Here is a 22,096-nt window from a genome sequence, read left to right on the forward strand (position 1 = left end):
GGAGAAGCAGGCTCCATGCAGGGAGCCCAACGTGGGACTCGATCCCGGGTCTCCAGGATCATGCCCTGGGCTGAAGGTGGCTCTAAACTGCTGAGCCACCCAGGCTGCCAAATGTTTTTCTTTTAAAGAGAGAAAGAGAATGAACAAAGGTGGAGGAAGGCCAAAGGGAGGGGGAGGGAATCTTAGCCAACTCCACGGTGAGTGCAGAGCCTGACATGAGGCTTGATCTCACAACCCTAAGATCATGACCTGAACTGATATCAAGAGTTAGACACTTAAGCTAATGAACCACCCAGGTTTCCTATAATCAACTCATATTTGGCAGGGGAGCCAAAAATACTCTATGGGGTAATAATTGTCTCTCCAATAAATGGGGTTGGGAAAACTGGTTATCGACATGCCAAAGAATGAAACTGGACCCCTATATTACACCACTCACAAAATTAACTCAGAACAGAGTAGATTTATACATAAGGCCAAAAACATTGGAAGAAAGCTCCTTGACATTGGTTTTGGAAATTATTGTTTTTAATCTGACACCAAAGCAATAGCAACAGAAGTAAAAATAGGTAAGTGGGATTACATCAAACTGAAAAGTTTGCATAGCAAAGGAAACCATCAATAAAATGAAAAGGCAGCCTATAGAATGAGAGGAAATATTTGTATATCATGTATCTGATAGATTAATATCCAAAAAGTATAAGGAACTCTTACAACTCAACAGCAAGAAAAAAAATTAAAATTGGGAAAGGAACTGAAGTTTTCCAAGGAAGATCAATACACATGGTCAGCAGGTACGTGAAAGATGCTCACCATCACTTATCAGGAAATGCAAATCAAAACCCCAATGAAATATTATCTCACACCTGTTAAAATGGCTTTTATCAAAAAGACAAGAGGTAACAATTGCTGGTGATGATTTGGAGAAAAGGGAACTCTTGTGCATTGTTGGTAGATGTGTAAGTTGGTACCTCTTGTCACTTCTGTGTACCGTATTGAAGATTTTAACTGGAGTAATTAGATAAGGATAAAAACATATCAATATCAGAAAGGAATAAGTAAAATTAACTCTGCAATAATCTTGTATATAGAAAATCTTAAGGAATCTACAAAGAAACCCTTTAAAAATCTCAAAAACAAGTTCAGCAAGGATGCAGAATGAAAGTGGAATATACAAAGATCAATTATATTTCTACATATCAGTAATGAACAATATGAAAATGAAATTCATTTACAGTAGCATTAGAAATACATAAGAATAAACTGAAAATAAGATTAATATATTGATGTTGAAAATTATAAAACGTTCAAAGAAATCAAATGGAAGGTTATCCATGGTCATCCTATAGGGATTGGAACACAATGTTCAATTGTCATACTCTCTAAAATGATCTTTTTTTTTTTCCTCTAAAATGATCTTAAAAGTACAATCAGTGTAAAAATCCCAGTTGGCTTTCTTTTTTCAGCGGGGGGGCGGGGGGGGGCAGAAATTGATAAGTGAATCCTGAAGTTCATGTAGAAATGCCAAAAAAAACCCTCTAGAGCCCAGAAATAACTGGGAGGACTTACACTTTTTAATTCTAAAACACACTACAAAACATTGCTAAAAGAGGAGACAAATAAGTAGAAAGACCCCCCATGTTTATGGATTGGAAGACAATATCGTTAAGATGTTCATACCACCCAAAGTGATCTGTGGATTCAACAATTTGTATCAAAATCCCAATGGCATATTTTACAGAAATAGAAAAAAAAAACTTAAAATTCATATGGATTCGGAGGTACTGTGGATAGCCCAAATGACTGAAAAAAAAACTGAAGGACCCACACTTCCTGATTCCAAAATATGGGTGTACGGCTATAGTAATCATGAGTGTGGTACTGACATAAAGATTAGCAAATAGATCAGTGGAATAGAATATACAGTGCAAAGATAAATCCTTCCATATTTAGTTTATGATCTTCAACAAGAATGACAAAACCACTCAATGGAAAGTACAGTCTCTTCAAATGGTGTTGGGGATAAATGATATCAAGACAGAAAAATGAAGCTGGACCTTTATACCATATAAAAAATTAACTCAAAATGGATGAACAGTTTAAATATAAGAGCTAAAAGTATAAAACTCCTAGAAGAAAACATAGAAGAAAAACTTCATAACATTGGGCCTAGTAATGATTTCTTGGCTATGATACCCAAAGCACAGGCAACAGAAGCAAAAATAGACAAACAGGGTTATATTAGACTTAATTTTTGTGCGTGAAAGGACACAACAGAGTTAAATGGATGGGAGAAAACATTTGCAAATTCTGTATGTGGTGAGGAGTTAATATCCTGTATATGTACCAAAACTGTAATAAAAAATGAAGCATGAACATTAAAAAGACAAAAGTGGTAAAATTAACTATAATCACAATATAGGTGATGGAAGCATTAAATAAAAGTATGTAGAAAGTGTCATCAAAATATTAAAATGTGGATGAAGAAAGTAAAAGAGGTAAAGCTTTGGAATATGTTTAAAATTAAGTTTATAGCAGCATTATCTACAGTAGCCAAATTATAGAAACAGCCGAAGTGTCCATCGACTGATGAATAGATAAAAAAGAATGAAACCTTGCCATTTACAACAACTTGATGGAGCTAGGAAGTATTATGCCAAGCAAAATAAGTCAGAAAAAGAGGAATACCATATGATTTCACTCATATGTATAATTTAAGAAATGAAAAAAACAAAAGGGAAAAAGGCAAACCAAGAAACAGACTCTTAATTATAGAGAACAAAAACTGATGGTTACCAGAAGAGAGGTGGTGGGGGTATGGGTAAAATAGGTGATGGGGATTAAGGAATGCACTTGCTGTGATGAACACTGGATGTTGTATGGGAATATTGAACCACTATATTGTACACTTGAAACTAATAGTACACTGTATGTTAACTAACTGGAATTTATATAAAAACTTTAAAATTTGGGATCCCTGGGTGGCGCAGCGGTTTGGCGCCTGCCTTTAGCCCAGGGCGCGATCCTGGAGACCCGAGATCGAATCCCATGTCGGGCTCCCGGTGCATGGAGCCTGTTTCTCCCTCTGCCTGTGTCTCTGCCTCTCTCTTTGTGTGTGTGTGTGTGTGTGTGACTATCATAAATAAATAAAAATTAAAAAAAAAACTTTAAAATTTGCTACCAAGTTAATACAGGATGCTGTTTACATAGGATATTTTATGTGAGCCTCACAGTAACCACAAAGAAAGAAACTTAAAATAGACAAAAATGAGAAATGAATCTAAATAAAATTTGAAAGAAAGCCATCAAGCCTCAAGGGAAGAGAGAAAGAGAAGAAAGGAATAGAGTGGAATTATAACACAGCCAGAAAACAGTGAACAAGATGGCAATAAGTATATGCTTATTGATAATTACTTTAAATGTAAATGGACTAATTTCACCAGTGAGAAGACATGGAGTAGCTGAATGGGTAAGAAAACAAGAGTCAATATAGATGTTTCCTATAGGAGGCTCCCTCCAGAAGTAAGGACACACACAGGAAGTGAAGGGATGGATAAAGATATTCCATGGAAATGGATATGAAATGAAAGCTGGAGTAGATATACTTGTATCAGACAGAGTAGATTTTAAAAGACTGTAGTAAAAGACAGAAAGGTATTGTGCAATCTTAGAGGGGTCAATACAATAGGAAGATAGAATACTTATAAATAAATATGCCCACAACACAGAAGCAGCAAGATATAAAAAGCAAATATTACCAGACCTAAAGAGAGAAACTGAAAGCAGTACAATAACAGTAGTAGTGTTTCATAAATTGACAGACCATTCAGGCAAAAAGATCAAGAAGGAAACATCAGGCTTACGTGCCACATTAGACCCAGATGTATTTAATAACTATATACAGAACATTCCATCCAGAAGCAGCAGAATACACAAACTTCTCAAGTGCACATGGAATGTTCTCCAGGATAGATCACATTTTGAGTCATAAAACAAGTCTTAGTAATTGAAGAAAATAAACCATATCAAACATTTTTTCCAATCATAATGATATGAAACTAGAAATTACAAGAAGATAATGAGTAAAAAACAACTCACAGAAACTTGGAGATTAGATAATAAGGCACTGAAAAACGAGGGTGAATCAAAACAGAAAGAAAAAACATCTGAAGAAACATGAAATGAATGTGACATATAAAAATTTATGAGATGCACAATCCCAAATCTGCAGCACACAACAAAAGTGGTTCTAGGAAGTTCATAGCAATATAGGCCTACCTCAAGAAAAACAAGGAAAAACTCAGTCTAACTTTATACCTAAAAGAACTAGAGATAGAAGAGCAAAGCCCAAAATTGATAGAAAGAAGATCATAAAGATCAGAGAGGAGATAGAGACCAAAAAAAAAAAAAAAGAAAATCCGTGAAACTAAGAACTAGTTCTTTGAAAACAGAAACAAAATCAAACTTTAAGCTAGACTGACCAAGAAAAAAAGGTAGAGGACTCAAAATAAGACATGAAAGAGAAGTTGCAACTGATATCACAAAAATACAAAGGATCATAAGAGCTACAGTGAACAATTGTATGCTAACAAGGTAGACAACCTAGAAGAAATGGATAAATTTGTAGAAACATACAATCTTCCAAGACTGAAAATGAAGAAATATAAATGTCAATAGACTTTTGCCAGGAAGTAGATTACAACAATAGTCAGAAGCCTCTTAACAAATGAAAGTTCAGGATCAGATGGCTTCATTGGAAAATTCTATCAAACATTAAGAAGATTTAATATTCTTCTCAAATTCTTCCAGAAAATTGGAGAGGAAGGAACCTTTCCCAACACATTTTATGAGGCCAGCATTATTCTGATACCAAACCCAGGCAAGGACAACCAAAAAAGGGAAAATTATAGTCCAGTATCCTTGGTGAACACAGAAGCAAAAATCTTCAACAAATTATTAGTAAGCTGATCCAGTAATATGCAAAAAGATCATACACCATCATCAGGTGGCATTTATTTTAGGGTTGCAAGGACAGTTCAACATCTGCAAATCAATCAACGTGATCTATTAACAAAATGTATGATAAAAATCATATGAGCATCTCACCAAAAAAGCATTTGATAAAATTGAATATTCATTTATGAGAAAAACTAAAAGTGGATATAGAGGGAACATGCGTAAACATAATAAGTATCACAATCCCAGAGCTAGCATCATACAGCTGAAAACTTCCTCTGGGAACAGGAATAAGACAGCATTGCCCACCCCTACCACTTTTATTCAACATAGTATTGGAAATCCTAGCTATAGCAGTGAGACAAGAAAAAGAAATAAAAGGCACCCAAATCAGAAAGGCAGAAGTCAGATTTTTCACAGATGACATGGTATTACATATAGAAAACCCTGAAAAATCCACCAAAAAACTGTTCAGTTAGAATTGATAAATGAGTTCAATAAAGTTGCAGGCCATAAAATCAATACATAGAAATCCATGACACAAATAAATGGAAAGATATTCCATGCTCATGGATTGGACGAATTACTATTGTTAAAATATCCATACTACCCAAAATAATCTACAGACTCAATACCAATCAAAATCTTAATGGCATACTTCACAGAACTTAAAACTTTCAAGTTTTGTAAAATTTATATGAAACCACAAAATATTCTGAATAGCCAAAATGATCATGAGAAAGAACAAAGCTGTAGATATCATGCTACTTGACTTCAAACCATAATACAAAGCTGTAATAATTAAAAAGTATGTCATTAGTATAAAAATAGACTCATAGATCAGCAGAATGAAATGAGAGCCCCAAAATAAATCCATACATGGACAATTAAACTTCAAAAAAGAAACCAAGAACATACAATGGAGAAAGGATAGTCTCTTCAATAAAGAGTACGGGGAAAACTGAACAGCCACATCCAAGATAATGAAACTACACACACTATCTTATACCATACACAATAATTTACTCAAAATGAATTAAAGACGAATATAAGACCTGTAACCATAAAATTTGTAGAAGAAAACATAGACAGGAAACTCCTGGACATCAATCGTAGTGATGTCTTTTTGAATCTGACACCCAAGATGAGAAACAGAAGCAAAAATAAATAAAAATGGGGCTATATGAAACTAAAAAGCTTCTGAAAAGGAAAACCATCATCAGAACAAAAAGGCAATCTACTGAATGTGAGAATATATTTGTGAACCATATATCCAATAAGGGGTTAATATCCAGAATATATAAGGGACTCAACAAAAACCAAATAACCTCATTAAAGAATGGACAGACAATATGAATAGACATTTCTCCAGAGAAGACATACAGTTGGGCAAAAGTTCAGCATCACTAATTATTGGAAATGCAAATCAAAACCACAGTGAAATATCACGTTACACCTGTTAGAATGGCTATTATTGAAAAGACAAGAAGTAAGTGTCTGATGGGGTGTAGGAGAAAGGGAACCCTCATACACCGTTAGGATTGTAAAGTGGTGTAGCCACTATGGAAAACATTATAAACATTATGGAAATTCCTCAAGAAATTAAGAATAGAGCTACCATATGACCCAGTTATTCTACTTCTGTACATACTTTTGAAGAATACAAAAACACTGAAAAAGATGCATGCCCCCCTTTTCTCATAGACCAGATCTGGAAACAGGCTAAGTGTCCATCAATAGACGAATCGAAAAAGAAGATGTGATATATAATGCAATATTAGCCATAAAAAGAATGAAATCTTGCCATTTGAAATAACATGGATGGACCTTGAGTATATTATCCTAAGCAAAATAAGTCAGATGGGGAAAGACAAATACTGCGTGATTTCCCTCATATATGGAAAGTAAGAAAATAAATGAACAAACAAAACAAACTCGTAGTTAGAGAAAACAGAGTAGTGAGTGGTTACCTAAGTGTAAGGGAACTGGGGAGTGGATAAAATAGAGCATGGTGATGGTGGTAACTGTATGCTGATAGATGGTAACTCAACTTGTGGTGATGATCATTTGGTAGTGTGTGCAGATGTCGTTATATATGAAGCTGTACACTTGAAAAATATACATACATTTATACATACATACATGTACATATATATACATACAAGAAAGTTTTCTTTGATTCCACTTACATAAAATATCTAAAGCAGTAAATCCAGAGAAACAGAAAGAAAGTAGAATGATTGTTACCAGAGGCTCAGGAGATGGAGAAAGGGGAGTTGTCTTTTAATGGGTATAGAGTTTAAGATTTGCAAGGTGCAAAAGTTCTAGAAGTTTGTTTTACAACCATATGAATATACTTAACACTACTGCAATATACACTTAAGTATGCTTAAGATGGTCAATTTTTTTTTGCTGTGTATTTTTTAGCCATAGTAAAGTGCAAAGGCAAAAACAACTTACAACAAAGGTACAAGAATCAACACCGTATTTTTTTAAACTTTTTTTTCTTTAATTTATTTATGATAGTCACAGAGAGAGAGAGAGGCAGAGACACAGGCAGAGGGAGAAGCAGGCTCCATGCACCGGGAGCCCGACGTGGGATTCGATTCTGGGTCTCCAGGATCGCGCCCTGGGCCAAAGGCAGGCGCTAAACCGCTGCACCACCCAGGGATCCCTCAACACCGTATTAAACTGGCATCCAGTCATATGTCTAGGTCAATACAATAGAATTGAGAATTTATAAGTATACCCCTTATATTTACAGTCAGTTAAAGTTCAACAAGGATGCCAAGATTGTTCAGTGCGAGAAAGAACAGCCTTTTCAACAAATGGTGCTGGGACAAGTGGATAGCCACATGGAAAAAAATGAACTCAGATTTGTATTTCCTACCCTGTACAAAAATTATTGCAATGTGGATTAAATATCTAAATATAAAAACTAACCATATAACATTTTTAGAAAATATAGGAGTAAATCTTTCTGACTTTGGATTAGGCAGTAATTTGTTACATTTGATAATAAAAACACAAGCAGCAAAAGAAAAAAAAAACATAAGTTGGATTTCATCAAGATGAAAACTTTTTGTGCTTCAAACAGTACTATCAAGAAAAACTACAGAATGGGAGAAAACATTTTCAAAGTATATATCTGATAAGGAGTTTTGTATCCAGAATATATAAATAACTCCTACAACTCAACAATAAAAGGCAAATGACTCAAGAAAAGGGCAAAGAATTTGAGTAGGCATTCCTTCAAAGAATATATACAAATGGGGTAGCCCTGGTGACTCAGTGGTTTAATGCCACCTTTGGCCCAGGTTGTGATCCTGGAGACCCGGGATCGAGTCCCACGTCGGGTTCCCAGCATGGAGCCTGCTTCTCCCTCTGCCTGTGTCTCTGCATCTCTCTCTCTCTCTCTGTGCCTCTCATGAATAAATAAAATCTTTTTTTAAAAAAATAGAATATATACAAATGGCCAATATGTGCATGAAAGGGCACTGAACATCATTAGTCATTAGGGAATTGCAAATTAGAACCACAAGATGGGAATTCTTATCTATGAGACATGGCTAAAATAAAAAGGACATAAATGTTGGTATGGATGTTGAGAAATTGAAACTCACACCTCTAGTAGGGTGTAAACTGGTGTGGTCTGTTTAGAAAAAATTCTGACAGTTCCTCAAATGATTAAACATAGAGTTACTGTACGACCTAGCAAACCCACTTGTGCATTATATATATAGGAGGAATGAAAACATATGTCTATACAAAAACTTTACAAAAATATTTATAGCAACATTATTCATAATAACCAAAATGTGAGACTAGTCCAAGAAGCCATCAATTCTGAATGGATAATTTGGTATATTCACACAATGGAATGTCATTTGGCAATAAAATACTGATACATGCTGAAATATAGATGTGACTTTAAAAGAATATGGTAGATGAAAGAAGCCAGTCAAAAAAGGCCACATTTTTTATGATTCCATTAATTTAGGTGCAAATCCATGGGAATAAAAAGATTAGTGGTTGTTAGGAGATTGATACTGAGGATGGGAGTAGAAATATGAGACTGCTAATGGATATGGGGTGTCTTTTAGGGTGATGAAAATGTTCTGAATATAGATAGCAATGATGGCTGCACAACTCTATTCATATATTAAGAATTACTGAATTAAGAATTCTAGGGGCACCTAGATGGCTTAGTCAGTTGAGTAGTGGACTCTTGATTTCAGCTCAGGTCATGATCTCAGGGTTGTGAGATTGAGCCCCGAGGTGGGTTGCATGCTCAGTGCAGAGTCTGCTTGTCCCTCTCCCTCCCCATTTGCCCCAACCCTGCCACTTTCCCTCTTGCTCTCTCAAGCAAATAAATAAATAAATAAATAAATAAGTTACTGAATTGTATAACTCTAAAGAATAAATGTTATGTAGATTATATTTCAATAAAACTAGTATTTGTAAAAAATTATAGTGAGTGGACACTCCATCATATAAAAAAATCAACTATTTTATTTCACTTTTTTTTTTCTCCTAATAGTCATAATTGTCTACTTTTCTATAGTTTTTTTTTTCTCATGTAATATGTTTTTATACTTGGGAGTCCTTTATTGATTATTATTCGTTACTTATTTGAAACAAAAACTGTATAAACTGAAATGAGAGTTTTGATATCTCACGAGTATAATACTACAATGGTTTAAATATCAATCATTCAAGAAATTTTTGTTATGAACAATACAAAATTGTTACAAAGGATAATGTTACAAATATTCGAATTCACCAGATCACATGTTAAAGAAAATTTTGATTTTTAAATGTTGGTTAAATCATGTCCTCTTTTGATTTTGAGAATTGGAAACTGACTGGCTTGGGAAGGAATTTATTATGTAGTCCTTATTTTCATTTTCTCAGGTCTTCATAACTTAACCAGAAAGACCTTGTCAAGTCATATCAAAATGACTTAATAGTCATTGTTACTTTTTACCTTGAGGTACCTTTTTTGATCTGATACACTTGATAAGGATTTGGAAGGTTGAAATAATTTTGTTTTTCAATATAATGTTGAAATACTATGTTTTATTAAAGTTTCTGTGCTTTAAATAAATTTTCATCAGAACCTAGGGCTGCAGGTTTAACTTACTTAAATTATGGGAAGTATCTACCAAATAATTGGCAAAGCCAGTTTTCATTATTAAAGCATTCATCCAATCTTTCATGCCCTCTTCGCTGATGGAAGAGGCAAGGTTTTTAACAAAATTATTTAGCACTTTGACTACAATTAATTAGATGAGATTGGTTGGATGATTTGTTTCATGTTATAAAGCAGAAGAGCAGTTTTGAGAGGAGGAGTGGGAAGTGCTTACTTTTAAGGCATGTAGATGTATATGTTCCCAGGCAGATCTGTATTTTTAAAGTTAAGGTTTTGTATACATACCTCTTAAAACTACCCATGGCTTTGCATCCTTTTTAAAGCCTTAATATTTTTCCTCAACTTGAAAATTAATGTTCCACCCCACTCTTAGTCTTTTCTGAAAAAGCCTCACAGAACATACTTTTACTTGTATGCATATTGTATACAAGGATATTCATATGTTGGTACACTTCATTTCGCTTGGACCACATTTTGCCAGTGATCCCATGCTGGTGCATGTGTGTTCTACATCTCTCTCCTGCAGTCATGACAGACTTCTGTTGATGTTCATATTGAACCTCTGAATCCTTCATGACTGGAAGCTCTTACTAGTTGACTGAAGCTGGCATAGGAGTTTTATTAGTTTTCTCAGTCTAACATATTTGTATGTTCTCTTTCTTTGTAGTTTAGATTTCCTAGTGTTTTTCATTTTGTTTATTTATGTAGTCTTTTTTTGGTTAAACTTGTTCTAAAATCAACTTGGAAATGTGTTTGGAGACAATTTTCCATGGGTCTCCTGCATTTAGGTACATTTTGTGAACAGAAGCTTTGGTTGCCTTTTTTCTGGTCTATTTTTTCAAAATTGTTTCTCTAGTGAGCAACTTTGGAAAATATAGTGACTTTAGAACAATAGATAGGTTTGCTTATAGCCTTGCATGATAGGAGTTGGTTTCTTCCTTTAGAGCAAAAGCAATTGATAGACATGGTTACTGTCCATTAAAGATATTCAGATTTCCAAATTATAGGGCTCCTTTCCTTGTCTCAACCCACTGTGTATGCATATCTGCTGGCCATGTTCAGATTCTGTGAGAATTGGGACCCAGGAAACTGGAACAAGAAAATGCTGGTATTTTGGCTACTCCTATTGCTGTAATAAATTCCTGTGCCTCTGACTCAGGAATCTTATTTCATTTGCCAACATGTGAGATTGTGGTAGACTGTGTTAGCTTGAAAGTGGGCTAAAATCTCAGATCCTTCACAGTTCTTGACGATGTGTAGGAACTCTGATAGCCATTTATTTGCTTATTTCATAAATGGCTATCAGAGTTTAGCTCAGAAATGTCATTTTATACATATTTTTCATTAAAATGACCTTATTTGTATATGAACATAGCATAGATTTTTCAGCTGTTTTCTTAGGTTAAAATAAAGGTTTGGATAATTTGTTATTTATGTTTAATGACTTTTGAAAGCATAATGTTATCTGTTTCTCATGCATATAAGTTTATACTATATGTATGTGTGGATATATATGCACATATACAGGTCATGTGTATTTATTCGTGTTTTGAAAAATCCAGTCTTGCTTTGCTTAATTATATGGTTTTAAGGATTCCATGTATGTGTGTCATTAGAATGTATCATTTGCCTCTATTCCAGAATATTGGAAAGAAGATGACCTGCCAAGAGTTCATTGCAAACCTCCAAGGGGTAAATGAGGGTGGTGATTTCTCCAAGGATCTACTAAAAGTGAGCAATGAAATATTTGTTTTTAAAGATATGCTTATATTTATCTTTTCTGCTTATTTTTTAATCTAAAATAAACAGACCAAGGATCACTTAAGCATTTTGGTTTTGGTTTTTGGTTTTGTTGATGATATTTCTATTGGACCTCTAATGTGTCAGTCTGCAAGTACCCTTCAATGAATAATGGTAAAAGTTCACAGTGTGATTAATAATTAGTGATTCAAATAATGGGTAGTTTTTATTTTATTTGTAAACATACTGCCAGAACTTGAGAAAGATCACAAAGGTATATTTACTATGGAAACAAAAAAGCATTTACATACTATAATGGAAGCTGTATTCAGTTCCTAGTTACAGAGCCACTTAGGTTGTCTCTGGAAATCTGAGTAATGGTAGAACGTCTGAATTATTTGTAGTCAGCTTCATTATTGGTAACAATCAGCATGTTGTTCCCTATCAGATTATTTTCAAGGAGGCAACAAAATCAGCTTTACGATTCATAACATTCTACAGCAGTATAATGAGATGATATTCATTTCTTAAAGTGAATACAAAATAGTGATTGATAATGGTTGTATTTTAGAAGTTCAGTATAAGATGTGTATGTTGACAATGTGAGCTTTACAGATTTCTGTTTGATTCTAGCCTTTTTAAAATCTTTGTACATGTGTAGATTTCTTTGGCAATTCCTTTGAATTTTCTAAGGGTGACACGTGAATCATGGTATGATCTGGAAAAAGTACCAGTTGAAAATAAGTCCTTTATTATGTTTTATGATATTTTTTAAATCATATAAAATATAGAGAGTTCTGTATTTTGAAAGACACATATATATGGAAAGTGAAAAAAGGCACAAGAATATGGTATTATGAGATTCTCTTTATTGACTTTAATTGCAGCTCATTAAAAAATTACACTATGGAAAAAGCAGGAAGAAAAGTAGCTTCAGGTTACTATATAAAGAAGGTATTTTTTAAGTTGTTTCTTTAAAGGACAAATGCTGCCATTGCTGAAGCTATGGTTCTGAGTGAGAAACGGTATTGGATTGTGACATAATAAATGTATTCTTTATATCCATTGAAGATGTACTATAGACACATGTTAATAAGCCTTTTTTCAGCTTAGTGGTATTAACCTGGAAAATAATGCAGTCTTTCTAAGATAAGGATTGGTGAGGCTTTTACCAAGTTATGTCAGAAATGGAAATTGGCAGGAAAAATTTTCATAGTGAAGCTTTTAGATTCTATTGGTAGGCTTGTGGTAACCTGCATGACTGTGGATGAATTATTGGGCAGGTTTAGAGCATGTTTGATGAGCTGTCTGAAACCAAATGTAGTTAACATACAGTCCAGTGGCTGCCATTCACCTTGGGTAAACATGTGTTCTTTGATTGACTCTGCCAAGAATTTTCTGGATGATTGTTACAGTTGTCCATTGAGATCATGTTTATAAACCTCAGGGGGGAAAATATTTATTGAACTCTTTTATTTACTGTAGGAAGATGACAGTGAAATGACACTGAAAAATGACAGTGGTTTTTTGCATGGAAACTGTCAAGTAAAATACCGATTCCCTTTCATAGCAAAGACTCCAGCCACTCACCCACCTGAGATGGGGGAGTGTTCCATTTCAGTAAGAATCTGGATTTTACTGCAGATTCCATCTAGGAAAGGTTTTCTTCAAACCATTTTTGTTTCATTTCTCTTTCCCATGTGGCTGTTCTTTTTTCCTTTCCTGCCCTCTGGCTCTTCCCTCCTCCTCTTTTCCCTCCCTTACTCCTCTGGTTCTGTTTCTGTTTTTTCCTTTCTCTTGTGCTCTTCTTTTTGTCTTTCTTCTTTTTCCTCTTCTCTCTCTCAAACTCTCTCCCTCACTCTCTTTCTCAATGGCTGTTTCTTGATTCTCTTCGGGGATAAATTACTAGGTGGAATGTTGATTTGAACTATTGTGGGAAATGACACGTCACACAGATAAACACAAAACATTTGATATTACATTACAGATTCTGAGTAACCTAACCCCTCTCAGTCTTCTTCTACCCTCTCTCCAACTTGAAAATTGCAGGCATGTACAATCAGTTTATGAGGTGAGATGCCTAGAATTACATGGATTAAACTGAGGCTTTCATTGCTACATATAGATCCTATTACTTTTAGGTTTCTTTTGGATCAAAAATAACATTTGGATCTGTGTCTATTCAGATTTCTTTGGACTGGTAGTAAAATTTCACTTAATGTCTATTGTCAGTGTGGTTGGGTCATAGGAAATACTTAGTGAAGGCCCTGTGCTTTCATTGGGTATTGTCACTTGGAGAACATGCTGGAACTAATTGGGCACCTTTCCTCACAAATCTAAGAAAGATGGGTGGTTCTTTTTCCCTTAAAATGAACAGTTATTCCATATTAAAATTAAAATATAAACTGATTCTACTTGTTCTCAACAGAAATGGTTATCAAAAAAGATAAACTTTAATGTATTTAAAAGTATGAAAGACGAGAAATTTATTTCAAGCCTTCACTTTGGAGACTTCAGTTATTTAATATTTTGCTTTAATTTTGCCTTAGACTTTGTGAAAGGGATAAATGCTACTTTGTGTTTTTTTAAATAATTTTCAGTTCCACTGCAGTGTCCGTTTTGACCTGATGACCTAAGAGATAAATGAGTGCTTTGTGCAAATAAGAATGTTTCTCCCACAAGTTGCTTTGAGTATACATTCTAGATGCCTATATTGTAAAGTAGAAATAGCTGAATACCAAAAAGACAACCAGTTATAGAATATTATTTAGGTTCTTTAAAGCTGTCATCTGGCTGGGAGGATGTGATGTTTGAGAGAAGCCTTTGAAACATAGGTACCATTGTAATAGTAGACTTATTTTGTTTTTTAGTTAGATTATTATTGTATTTCATTTCCCACCACCTTTCCCACCCATAAACATTAATGATCTCTGTCATAAGTACCTTTCTCTATTATTTCACCAAACTAGGATAGCAATTCATTTAACGAAATATGCCAAACAATCTGGCGTGTTTTATGGCTTGCATAGGGACTGCCCATCGCACTACTTGGATGTGGTTTGTGCTTAAACATCCTGGAGGGACGATGTGGAAGAGAAGGGGGAAGGGAGGCTCTGCTTTGGGTTCTGGTAGACTTAATAAGACATTCCTAAGATTTTATAATAAGTAATAAAGCTCTTACATACACGAATAGAGAAGGATGAGAATGTAAATGTGGGCCAGCTCTGGGTTGGAGACTGAACTTTTTGAGAGACACTGTAGTGTGGTGATTATGACTGTGGACTTGGGAGCTATAATGACTGGGTTCTAATCCCAGCTCCCCTCTCTTATTAGTTTAGGGATTGTAAGCAAATTCACTGAAACTCTGTCTCTTGATTTCCTCATCTGCGAAATGGGTGATTTTATTAATACCCACCTCATCAGTTTTAATAATTGAATGAATTAACACATAAAGCCTTTAGAGTTCTAGCATGTAATAAATGCTGTATGTGTTAGCTGTCATAGCTTTTTATTTTTAATATTATTTTATTCTTAACCTAGCTTGAAGTGGACTGGAAAGGGCCTGCATCCCTTTAGGGTTTGGATCTTAGGTGTTTTATAAGTACTAGGCCATGTGGGATTAGCATTAATTCACAAGACCTCTGTTACCCATCCGTTTTTAGCCTAAGCATACACATTCTCTTGGTCTTTTAAATGGACCATCTGTGACCTTGACCTTGAATATTTCCCCTTTCTGTGGTAAGATTTTTAACCCTTATCATTTATAGCTTCCTTTCTTTCCAGAGACTTGTTGATTCCAAAGAATGGCCATCAAAATTTTCTGCAGGATACATTTGTTCCTTAAAGTCTGTCTTATCATCGTGGAGGCACCTGAAAATGAACCTTGGTTAGCCATATGTTTTCCTTGCCTTTTTACCTTGTTAACAATAAGCAATTTCTCCTAGATCTTATCCCTCTTGCCACAGTTTTATATGTGATATTTGGTTTGGATCTTTGAAGTTGCAAGATTGGAGGTCCTGAGCTTTCTTACCTAGGACTATTTGAAGAAAATATAAGAGAGCAGTTGGACATCTAGCAACCTTTCTTTTTTCCCCAGTATTTTTCACCACTTCAAATAATTCACATCTCCATTAATATCCCAGGATTATTTGGGATCATCAAAGGGGACTGGAATTAATTTGCTTCCTCAAAGGTTCATCAGGATTCCAGGACCAGTTTAAGTTTGGTCTTAAACTGTTCTGTAAGTTTTATATCTTCTGAGTTTCCTATAAATCTCTTTTCTTGGTTTTAACAGAAGAGCTACATTTTTATCTTCATTCTGCTTTCCATTTCTAACCCTGGCAGTTGATAATCCTTCATTTCTCATTACATATAGGGGGAAACACAGGAACTTTGGGAGATGGCCACAGTTATATTATATTTAGAGGGAAAGTAGCCATTTCAAAATATATTTACATGAAAAAATATATATATATTTACATGAAAGCATGAAAGAAGCAATGGGAAATAAGGCAAAAAGAGCTGAAGAAAAGTGTCACGTAAACATATAGGATGGAAGGTAAGTTATTGTCTGCATAATTTTATTTTGGGGAGATTCAGATTCAAGATTCAAGATTTTGGCAATGAAACATGAAACCCTGGTTGTTTTCTAACTCAACTTTCTTATTGCCACCTACCATGTGATACTCAAGTAACATTCTTAATATTTTTATCCTTGTCATAGTTAGTCTTTAAGTTTCTTTTTTCTTGAGCAGCAGTTGAATTCAATAGGTGCCAAAGGAAATTAGAAAAAAATTATCTAAAAAAATGTCTTAAGAACTTTTATACCATCTTAATGATGAGAGAGTAGAAACAACAAACCACCCACAACTTTCAAAATGATTCTAATACAACTAAAAAAAAACTGAATACATTTTGCAGAGGTTTTGAAACATAACTCCTTTTAAATCTGCTTATGTACACAAATAGCTTTAATAATAGCTCTGGTTACAAGGCAGTGTCACTGGAAATAAAAAAAAAAGCAAGGTAAATAAATCTTGCTTGGGCAAGTCAATAACATGCCATCCTTTCAGGCTCTTGGTTATGATTAGATGTTTGACTTTAAAATATCTGAAATTTAATTTTTGTGGGTAGAAATTACTTGCATGTTGAGAATTTGTTAACATTATATTAACTTGCACTCCAGTGAGGGAAAACCAAAAGTTTTCACTCTCTCAGGGATGTAGTTACTGGTGAAAAGTGGTTGAGAGAGAAAGAGAGAGAGAGAGTGTGTGTGTTTGTGTGTGTGTGTGTGTGTGTGTGTGTGTGTGAAGATTGCAGGGTAGGGGGGAGTGGCAATTAAATTAAATTGACAGAATGTTAATCAGTATGCCTGGCTTAGTGGGATTTATATGCATCATTCCATTAAATGGAATGGTAAATAACATAGTGAATTAAATGGTTACATACTGTATTGCTCAGAATCCCAATGAAAGTTCTTATTCAGATGTGCTTGTTTTCCTTTAGCTTTCACTAAAGACAGAATTTCGGTGAGCTTCTTTTATAAGAAATTTCTAAGACTATATAAGCTGCTGTATATAATCCTTAACATAGGTAGTTGGCTGAAAGCATTATGTTCGGGCAGCCCCGGGTGACTCAGCGGTTTAGCGCGGCCTTCAGCCCAGGGCGTGATCCTGGAGACCTGGGATCGAGTCCCGCGTCGGGCTCCCTGCATGGAGCCTGCTAGTTCCTCTGCCTGTGTCTCTGTCTCTCTCCCTCTCTCTCTCTCTATGTCTCAAACAAATAATAAATAAATCTTAAAAAAAAAGAAAGAAAGCATTATGTTTTATTGTAAATGCAGTTTTCCTATTTGGTATTATTAGGGAAAAATAATTTGTGAAAATGATGGAGAAATTAGCCAGAAGGGTATCATTTAAACAGATACACTTAAAAGGTCAGCAAAAAAAAAAAAAAAAAAAAAAAATAGAGTTAATTTTTTTTCAAGTTTTTAAAGTCCAGTTAACATACAACTTAATATTAGTTGCAGGTGTAGAGTCCAGTGATTCATCACTTACATGCAACACCCAAACTTATCACAAGTACCTCCTTTTTTTAAAAAATTTTATTTATTTATTTGAGAGACAGAGAGACAGAGACACAAGCAGGCTCCACGCAAGGAGCCTGTTGTGGGACTGGATCCTGGGACTCAAGGATCACACCCTGGGCCAAAGGCAGGCGCTAAACCGCTGAGCCACCCAGAGATCCCCCACAAGTGCGCTCCTTAATACCCATCAGCCATTTAATCCATTCACCTGCCCACCTCCCCTCCAGCAATGCTTTGTTCTCTAAAAGTAAAGAGTCTGTTTTCTGGTTTGCCTCTCTTCCCCTTACCACATGTTCATCTGTTTTGTTTCTTAAATTCCACATATGAGTGAAATCATATAGTATTTGTCTTTCTTTGACTGACTTATTTAGCTTAGTGTAAGATGCTCTAGATCTATGCACATGGTTGCAAATGATAAGATTTCATTTTTTGATGGCTAAGTAATATTCTGTTGCATGTGTAAGTATATATGTGTAATATTTGACCACATCTATATCCATTCATCAGTCGATGCACATTTCGGCTCTTTCCATAATTTGGCTATTGTCGATAATGCAGCAGTGAACATCGGGGTGCATGTATCCCTTCAAATCAGTATTTTTGTATCCCTTGTGTAAATACCTGGTAGTGCAATTGGTGGACTGTAAGGTATTCTGTTTTGAACTTTTTGAGGAACCTCCACACTGTTTTCCAGAGTGGCTGCACTAGTTTGCATTCCCACCAACAGTGCAAGAGGATTCCCCTTTCTCTGCATCCTTGCCAACACCTGTTTCCTGTTTTGTTAATTTTAGCCATTCTGGCAGGTGTGAGAAGGTATCTCATTGTAGTTTTGATTTGTATTTCCCTGATGCTGAGTGATGTGTCTGTTAGCCATCTATAAATTGGCTCTGGAAAATTGTCTGTCCATGTCTTCTGTCCATTTTTTAACTGGATTATTTGGGTTTTTTTGGATATTGAGTTTGATAAGTTCTTTATATATTTTGGATACCAACCCTTTATCATATATGTCATTTGTAAATATCTTCTCCCATTCCGTAGACTGTCTTTGAGGTTTTTTGTTGTTGTTGTTCCTTCACTGTGCAGAAGCTTTGTATCTTGATGAAGTCCTATCCCAGTAGTTTATTTTTGCTTTTGTTTCCCTTACCTCAGGAGACCTATCTAGTAAGAAGCTGCTATAGCCAATGTCAAAGAAGTTATTGCCTGTGTTCTTTTGGATTTTGATGGTTTCCTCTCTCACATTTAGGTCTTTCATCCATTGTGAATTTCTTTTTGTGTAAGGTGGTCCAGTTTCATTCTTCTGTATTTTGCTGTCCAGTTTTCCTAACACCATTTGTTGAAGAAACTGTCCTTTTTTTTTTTTCCATTGGATCTTCTTTCCTGCTTTGTCAATGTTAGTTGGCCATATGGCTGTGGGTTCATTTCTGGGTTTTCTATTCTGTTCCATTGATCTGTTTGCTTATTTTTTATGTCAGTACCATAGTGTCTTGATCACTACACCTTTGTAATAAAACTTGAAGTCCAGAATTGTGATGCCTCCCACTTTGCTTTACTTTTTAGAGATTGCTTTGACTCTTTGGGGTGAAAAATACATTTTAAATAAAGATTAATCTGTCTTATTGGACAAGGAAGAAATATGATTAGGAAATATCCTGTGAAGGTTGATAACCATTAGGCTTTTCAATCAGTTACAGTTGTATTTAAGGGTAAACAAACAAAAATCAGCCAGCGGTTAGACTTAAAGATCAGTGATTTTTATGTGATCTCAATCCCTGAAAAGGACCTGCTTCACACAGTGTGACATGAAGGAAGAGCTGTAAGAATTCTTCTTTAAAAAAGAGCAAATCCAGGTCACTTCACTCCCAGGCTTCTATCTAATTTAACCCTTTCAGCTAGGGAGAGGGTTGAAAATTTAACACCTAAAATTGCCCTTCTTTTCTTTTAGCCCAAAACTGACCTTAAGCAACATCCCGCACTCCCCCTACACACATCACTTTTGCTTTCATCTTCTCTTCAAATATTATCACTGAAGACAAAAATCTGACTAATATCGGATTTTGTTAATGTCAGTACTCTGGTTGTGATATTATACTGTGGTTTTGCAAATGTTACCATTGGAGAGAACTGGGTAAAAGGTATAAGAAATCTATTATTTCTTACAACTATATGCAGATCTGAAATTATCTCAATAAAACTTTCATGAAGAAAAGGCTCACTTAAAAAAAAATAAGGCAAATGAGCCTGTTCTCTCCACTCAGCCAGAAATTTAGGAATCATATAAAAATCAGCTTAATGAAATTTTACCACTCTTGGGTCTTCCTTTTAAAATACCAAATCGGGACACATGCGTGGCCCAGCGGTTGAGCATCTGCCTTTGGCTCGGGCATGATCCTGGGGTCCAGGATCGAGTTTCATGTCTCTGCCTCTCTCTCTGTTTGTCACTCATGAATAAATAAATAAAATCTTAAAAGAATAACAACTATCAGGGTGCCTGGGTGGCTCAGTGGTTGAGTGGGTGGCTCATTGGATGAACATCTGTGTTTGGCTCAGGTCGTGATCCCAGGGTCCTGGGATCGAGTCCCTCATCAGGCTCCCTGTAGGGAGTCTGCTGTTCCCTCTGCCTATGTCTCGGCCCTTCTGTGTCTCTCATGAATAAATAAATAAAATATTTTAAAAATAAAAAAATAAAAATAAATTACCAAATATCAACAGGATAGGTATAACTGTGTAGCAGCATTAAAAACAATGGCATATTAAGAAAAAGGCAATGGGAATTATTTTGAAGAGTTGAAAGCTGGAAAGTCATGTAAATCTACCTTTATGATTACTCCAGAGAGTGTAGAGATTTTTTGAGAAGATGTGGAAATAGAAATGGAAAAGATGATAAAGAAATGATCTGTCCATGAGAGAAGGAATAGTGATGTGGAGAGGAGTAATTGATAGTATTGAGAAAAATATATTGACTATTTTATTATTTCGAGTTTATCATTAGAGTTTCTCTTGCTAATTTGTTACCCTGAATTGCCTATCTGCCACCTCTTATATCACCTGCATTCTAATCTGCGTGGAATGGAAGAGCAATAAAAGGTAGAACAACCATAATTTTTTTTCTGAGTTAATGTTTGACCTATTAGGCTGAATGTCATGGTAGGCTTTGTGGCCATTTGAAGTGAATAGTATCAGATCTGGAAAGCAAGCCCAATATTTTACCTGATTAACTTTTTTCAGTTTCCTCATGTATAACATGGATAATACTACTTTCCTCCAGGAGTCATTTTGAGGATTAAGTAAGATGATGTGTGTTCAGTGGCTAGCATTATGTGATCTAAAATGCATTCAAATGTTCATAAATGTTAGCTTCCTTGTTTTTTCTACTACTATAGTTTTTGTGACTGGGTTGTGGAGGTCACTGGCTCAGAGCCTATCTTAGCTGCCAATGACTGATGATGGACCCTCGGTGTTATTTCAACTCTTTGTGCCTTTGTTTCTTCTTTGTAAAATAAGATATTTGGGCTGTGCCCATAATCTGTTTGGCTTATCATGTCTAAGGCCTACTACTGTTCTGTCACCACCACTTGCCACCTGGACCTGAACGTCTTGCTCTGGTCTTCTGTTGTGCTCATATTTTTTTATCTAAATATTCCATGGCAGATACATTGGAAAAATCTTACAGATAATCTTTAAGGTACCTTTCAATCTAAGTATTGGAAGCATTCTGAACATCATTTTTCCTCTTTGTAAACTCAAATCATATCAAGTTTTATCCTTCATGTTGCATTTATTGGTTTAGACAAACAAGTGTGTACCTAATAGTGAAAGTTTAGAGTTAAATCCAGGAAAATCACTTTTGTTGTAGCAGCATTCTCAAAGGCTTAGTCCTAAAGAATTACATGAGAGGAAGAAAGAGGCTGCAGTCAGAAAAAAGTCTGAACTTTTTATAAATGAAAAGCTTGAAGTGGATTCTCAAAAATACTTGATCTGAGTTATATTCGGAGTATGTAGTTGAAAATAGGAACTTATGGGTGGTATTTAAGTGTAGCTAAAAAAAGAGCATCAACTGTTGCCTAGAGTAGGTGAGTTCTCTTAGAGAGAAGGTCATGGAAACCTGGTAGCAACAGTATCTATGGAGGAAAAGGGCTTGGATACTTATCCTGGTATAAGCAGGATAG

The 22,096-nt window shown here is 35.1% G+C and overlaps 1 protein-coding gene across 1 annotated transcript in view; it reads left to right on the plus strand.

The window, feature by feature from the left end:
* PSD3 (pleckstrin and Sec7 domain containing 3) overlaps positions 1–22,096 on the plus strand; it is a 569,820-nt gene that overhangs the window by 268,857 nt on the left and 278,867 nt on the right. Inside the window, exon 9 of the mRNA XM_041753212.1 lies at positions 11,750–11,839. Within this exon, the coding sequence (XP_041609146.1) occupies positions 11,750–11,839 (90 nt within the window). The remainder of the gene's footprint in view (positions 1–11,749; positions 11,840–22,096) is intronic.

Source organism: Vulpes lagopus, chromosome 4 (genome assembly GCF_018345385.1).
Source record: "Vulpes lagopus strain Blue_001 chromosome 4, ASM1834538v1, whole genome shotgun sequence".
NCBI lineage: Eukaryota > Metazoa > Chordata > Mammalia > Carnivora > Canidae > Vulpes > Vulpes lagopus.